Genomic DNA, 6,465 nt, shown 5'->3' on the forward strand with positions numbered 1-6,465 from the left:
CCAGGAAGAGAGCTCTCCTCAGAAACTAGCAAGAACTGGAAAGAAGGTGGTAAACAAAACCAGGTACCCAGGGCTTGGTCTGCTGCAGCCGGGTGACAAAATGCCATAGGCTGGATGGATTGCACGACAAGCTTTTATTTTCTTGCAGTTCCAGAGGATGACAGTCCCAGGTTAAGATTTGGCAGGTGGAGATGTGGTTGATATTAACTTAAGGAATGAGTCTGTCTTCCCCTTCTGCTGCATTTCAAGACTCCCCGGGGGGCGGGGGGAGGGCAATAAAGCTTGAAGTTCAAGGGAGCGGAGCTGTGTCACAACTCCAGCCCCACATAAGCAGGCTTGAAAGCCAGCGGAAGTCATGTGCTGGGAAGGGAAGCCTAAGAAAGGAAAGAGCTCTCTGAAGTCAGGGAACGTCAGACACCACCACCAAAGCCCAAACTGCCCATGTAGACAATATATTGTTTTCCAAAAGACGTCTTGTCAAAGACAGTAAGCACACTATGCTTACTTAGGGCCTAAATGGCATGTAACCTTGGGTTTCTAGCCTTTTCCTAAGTCTAAACAATACCATTCTTAAGTTTTCCTCAAAACCTTGTTTAAAAAAGAAAATACACACTAGTCCCAGCACACAGGAGGCAGAAGCAGTTGGATCTCTGTGAGTTCAAGGCCAGCCTGGTCTACATAAGTTCTAGGCCAGCTGGGGCTACAGGGAGACCCTGTCTCAAAACAAACAAAAAGTGCTTTTGATATTTAAAAAGCATGGGGAGGGGGTGTTTAGCAACCTTTGGAGATATAACTTGAGCGCCTCCAAAATCCTAACTTAGCCATTGTAAAGAGACTTAATTGTGACTCTCCGTGGAGGCCCCACTGGTGCTTTTTTCTTTCCTGGCCCCTTTCTCTCTATTCTTTCTTTAACCTTCAGACCAAATTTCTTTCTGTCTTTTGGTGGGGGGCTTTTTTTTTTTGAGAAAAGTTCCAGCTGTCCTGGAACTCACTATGTAGACCAGGCTGGCCTGGAACTCACAGAGATCTGCCTGCCTCTGCCTCCAACTGCTGCCACCATGCCGGCCTTTCTCTCTATTCTTAACAAACTCTGCTTCATCTTCAAAGGCACTGGATCTTGGCTTTGCCTGGGCTAGGGGCGGGGTGGGAAGGTAGGCAGGAGTCTCTGTAAAGAACTCCTCAAGCTACTCCTGGCAGCAGCAGGGTGTGGAATTGTCTCTGCCCCATTGACACTACTATAGAATCACTCTTTAAAAAACAACCCACTTTTAACCATAAAATGACTCCTCTGAGACTCGGTTTCCTCATCTGTCAAATGGGGTAATGATAGTACCTACCTCCTATACTGGTCTAGTGCTTGGGGCAGAGGGTAAAAGCTAATCCGAGGGATTATTGCTGTTATTCAGGTGCACTGACAGAGAAGCCGATGCTCAGCCAGTCAGCCACAGGGGATGAGGACATGCCTAGAGGAAAGCAGAGGAGATAGGACTCACCAACTTCCAGCCCAAAGGAGTACTGACATTCATTTGGACCACATTATGGCCCCAGGTAAGTCACTTTCCAACTTTTCACCGCTGTCTTCTGATTCATTAAAAAGTTATTTATTGCAGCACCATTCACAATAGGCAAGATATGGAGTCAAGTAAGGTATCTTTCGAAGAATGGAAAGATTAAAATACACACACATATTGTCGGGGGGAGCATGGGGCTGGAGAGATGGCTCAGTAGTTATGAGCATTGGTTACTCTTGCAGAGGACCTAGGTTTGGGGTTCAGTTCCTAGCACTCACTAAATGGTTACCAATGCTCTCTTCTGGCCTCTGTGAGCATTGCATGCACATAGTGCACTTATATACATGCAGACAGAACACTCTTACACATAATAAAAATAAATAAATACATTAAATATATGGCACAAAAATATTGTAGAATACCATTCAGTCATTAAAAGGGATAGAATCTTGTCATTTGTAACAAGATCTAAGTCTAAGTAAAAGAAGTCAGACGCAGAAAGATAAATACCGCACAGTTTCACACATCTGTGGGATCTTTAAAAAGCTGAGCTCATAGAGATCAGAATAGAAGTTGATGGAAGTGAGGGGAGAGGGGACAAGGAGAGAGTGCTTGACAGGTGTCAAAGTTCCTCCAGTCAGACAGAACACACTCTGGATCTGTTACACAGAAGGTGGTTTGTGCTTAGTCATGTTGAAACAGCAATGTCTTGTCACAAACAAATAACACGTTTGAAATGAGGAATAATCTAAATACCCTGAGTTAATCAATGTGCACTCTACCAACGTCCCAATGCCCCACACTTCGCACGTGAAGATGTACAAGCCTGTCAGTTTTAAAAGGGAAAGTGACGCCTCTTGCCTGCAGAACAGTGGAACTCACATGTGGCCAGGTTTGGAACTTCCTGATGAACTGACAGACACAGCCCAGATCCCAAGCCCCTTCAGGCCTCTATCCCTGAGTTCCTTAATAGCTCCCCTGAATATTCAGTACATCCCACACCCCAAGTTTTAAACACCCACACAAGAACGAAAGGACCAGGGCTCTCTAACCTTCAAATACCATTATTTAAGTTGCATTTGGGGCCAGCAAGATGATGGCTCAGAGGGTAAAGGCCCTGCCAGCAAGCCTGAAGATGTGAGTTTGCTCCCCAGAACTTCCATGGTGGAAGGAAGGAACTGACTCACACAAGTTGTCCTCTGACCTACACATGTGTGCCATGGCACATTCCTGGATACATACACTTTTTTTTTAATGTGACCAAGTTCTGTTTGTCCCCCAGCACCCTCTACAGAGGGTGAGCACACTATTCTCATACAGGGTGCACGTGCTCCACAAAGAACTAGGCCCACAGCCCAGCTTCACAGAGCACCCCCTTCTTCCCGGGTGAGCATGCTATTCTCATACAGGGTGCACGTGCTCCACAAAGAACTAGGCCCACAGCCCAGCTTCACAGAGCACCCCCTTCTTCCCCGCAGGTCCCTCAGGCCTTTGGAAATCACTTACAGTCTAATCCACTACAGAAAGAGAAAACGAGGCTCAGAGAGGGAGGGTCATGGAGCCAGTGGAACCCAGCTCTCCAGGTGCCCGACTCCAGGTGGCTTCCGTTGGCATCCCCACTCTTTGGGAGAAACCTCCTGGCACTGCTAGTGGTACCTCAGGTTGGCAGTCTGTAGCTCCACCCCTCCCAACAAGGCTACTCTTGCCCAGAAAGGGCCCCAGCCAAACACAGATTGTGGTCACCCCTGTCCAAAAGTTTGAAGATTGACTCTAGGTTCTTCTCTATCAACCTGGAGAGGAATAAAAAATGATTGATTTCCTCTCCAAACCTCTTAAGCTCCTGACTTTAGGGATCTCACTGCCTGGAGGGCACCCAGTTCTATCAGTGAGATGAAATCTAAGATTAGACTCAAACCCTAGAATTTCAATTGCAGGTCTCAGAAGACAGCCTGCTACTCCACAGGCCAGGAATAGCCCTGTGTCACAGTGCCAGACAAGGGAAGAAACCACAGCCAGTGTCACAGTGGACTCGGGACAAGAACCGGAAGGGCAGAGCCATCCCAGTGTTTAAACCCAGGGGCTTCGTGGTGATCAAAGCTGCAGGCAGCAGACAGGCATGAGACTGGCTAGTACAGTGTGTTGTGACCTTTGGCAAACTGCTCTTTGTTTTCCAGTTCCCATAGCTGTGAAAGCGGAGTAAGATGCTCCCCAGAGAAGTAGACAGGGGAGAAAGGGAGGAGCAGTAAGGTGGGGAGCCTCTCAGATATAGTCTTTTTGAGACAGGATCTCCCTGAAGCCCCAGCTGGCCTGCCTGGAACTCACAATGTACACCAGGCTGGCCTCAATATCACAGAGATCTGCCTGCCTTTGCCTAAAGGTGGAGTTGTTGTAAATTATTTTAAATTAATTAATTAATTTATTTATTTATTTATTTATTTATTTATTTATGTGTAGGGTGGAGCATGTGGAAGTCAGAAGACAACTTGTAGGACTCAGTTCTTTCCTTCCACGATGTGGGTCCCAAAGATCAAACTTAGGTTGTCAGGCTTGGAAGCAGGAGTTCTCACCCACTGAACCATCCTGTCCTATCAGTTCATGGTAGGTTTCTTTAGGGGAATTTGGGAGAAAACAAAACCCAGAAGCTGGAGAGAGGACTCCTTTAGAGGCAATGACTCCATTGGTAAAGTACTTGCTGGGTAAGCATGAGAGCCTGGGTTGATCCCTAGAACACACGTAACAAGCTGGGGACAGCTGCATAGGTGCTTAAAATGACCATGCTTAGAATACAGAGACAGGTGGCACCTGGAGCTGCTGGGCAGATTCGGTGAGCTCTAGATTCAGGGAGAGACCCTGTCTCAAAAAACGAAAAACAGGGTGAACAAATGAGGGAGACCCCACATCACTTCTGACCTCTGTATGTACACATGCCTGCACACCTGTGTCCACACGAACATGGACACATACATATAACACACAATCACAAATTCAAAATTCCATATGAGACCTCAGAAAGCTTTCTAAGGGAGGGGCCCGGCAGAGTCTGTGTCGAGTCTCCTGGTTAGCAGTGAGGTGTTTGGTAAGACCTCAGTAAATGTTTTTTGAGGAGGAGATGATGGTCGGGAGAGTGGTATGGCTTGGCTCAAATGGTGTTATTTGTGGAAAGAGGGAAGTTTGGCTCACTACTCTGTGCTGAGCAGAGATAATGACAGAGTGGCATCCCAGCTCTGGGGCCTTCAGTGGCTTCACAGTTTTAATCTGAATGGCATATGTGACCTTAAGCAAGTCACACCCTGTCCCTGCCCCATGGCCTGCCCAGGAATACACTCCCAGGAACCATACAATCCATACAAACCCTAAGAAGCCCCTGTTCTTCCCTGGAACTGCCAGAAAGCTCCAAGCAGGTAGGTGAAGCTAGGTGGTTTCCTACTTCGTCCTGTGTGAGAGCAACTGCGGTGTGAGAGCAACTGCGGGTCAGAGGGATGTGGGATGCTGCCCCAAGATGGGCATATGTGTAGGTTTCTTGGAGGCAGAAATATATTTGAACTATAAAACCCTGAGAGACTTGGCTGAAGTCTTGTCTCATTGCATTGTTAGCTTGTGACCTCAGCCAGACTCCTTTACTGCCAGAAGCCTTAGTTAATGTACAGAACTGAGAAAACAGAAAAACCAGAGAGTGTCCCTTAGGAGAATACTTAATAAACAGTTGAACACCCGTCATTAAAATCACCAGCACTGGGATATGGCCTAGCATGCTCAAAGCAGCACTGCATAAAAATAGTGTGGTAGCATATCCTGCAGGCACTCAGGAGGTAGACCGGGAGGATCCAAAGTTCAAGATCGTCCTCAGCAACATAGGAGTTAGAGGCCAGCCTGGGTTACAAGAGACTCTATCTCAAAAGGAAAAAGAAATCTGGGACATTAGTTGTCCTTTCTATGACTGGGCAATACCAATAAAGCTCGGGACACCCTCCCCAAGTCCCTCCTTCCTCTCCTCCTCCTCCCCTGGGCTTCTTAGGGCATCAGGAGGTGGGGCCTCCAGGCAGGTGGGCGGGGTCTCATTCCAGCCTAGCAGGAGCAGGCCCCGAGGCTGAACCACTGAGCCTGCTTGCACCTGCACCCACACCTTCCCACTTGCCGCCTCCTGGTGCAGATCCCCTCCTTACCCTGAACTTGCCCTTTCTAAAGCAGCCATGCCTATGACCAAGGGGGGTTCCCAGGGATCTGCCACCTTCAAGCTGGACCTTGTGTCGTCTCCCAAAATTACCAAGAAGCGGCAGAACAAGGAGCCCAGTCTCTTGAACGGAAACTCTTCAGCGTCGTCGAAGAAGACCAAGGGCATAACGTGAGTACTGTCCCCTTCCATCCCAGGTCTGCTTCCACCAGCGTCCCACCCAGAAGCCTGTCCACGTGGCCGCGACCTCGAGGTGGGTGTGTCTGAGCCTTAACCCACTGTGCAGATGGGAACACCAAGGAGGGAAAAGGCGCAGCCAGGGGTGTGTCGATGGGAGCGTAAATGACGGGAGCAGAGTCAGAAAAGCCGTAAAGGGGCAGATGTGGGGGACCTGAAGCCAACTGCATTAGGGCAAAATGACATCCTTGGCAGGAAAAGGGCTAGAACCTGGCGGCAGTGTGAAAGTCATTTTGGGCTCTTGACTAACCCTACTGATGCTGAAGAGGGAGGCAGAACATGGAGGGAAGGGAAGGGCCTGAGCTGAACACCACAGTGGCCTCACCAACCAGCAAGCAAGCCCAGCCCCTGATGCCTTTGAAATTTGTATCGTGTTACTCCAAGAACAATATGTGGAAGGTTCTAGTTTCTTCCTGTTCCTGGGAGGAGTCTGGGAAGGAGGGGACAAACACAAGGTTTTAGAAGGTAAGCCAGCTGCTGGGACTCAGGCACCCCTCCCCATACTCCAGCATCCCCTCCCCATACTAGACTTCATCGGTAAAACAG

At 48.5% G+C, this 6,465-nt stretch overlaps 1 protein-coding gene across 1 annotated transcript in view; it reads left to right on the top strand.

The window, feature by feature from the left end:
* The first annotated feature begins 1,500 nt into the window (after positions 1–1,500).
* The window catches only part of Slc36a2 (solute carrier family 36 member 2), a 36,304-nt gene continuing 31,339 nt past the window's right edge, over positions 1,501–6,465 (top strand). The window contains exons 1-2 of the mRNA XM_029555415.1: positions 1,501–1,548; positions 5,697–5,853. Of these exons, the coding sequence (XP_029411275.1) occupies positions 1,539–1,548; positions 5,697–5,853 (167 nt within the window). The 5' untranslated portion in view covers positions 1,501–1,538. The remainder of the gene's footprint in view (positions 1,549–5,696; positions 5,854–6,465) is intronic.

Source organism: Nannospalax galili, unplaced genomic scaffold, assembly GCF_000622305.1.
Source record: "Nannospalax galili isolate Female #2095 unplaced genomic scaffold, S.galili_v1.0 scaffold706, whole genome shotgun sequence".
Classification (NCBI taxonomy): Eukaryota; Metazoa; Chordata; class Mammalia; order Rodentia; family Spalacidae; genus Nannospalax; species Nannospalax galili.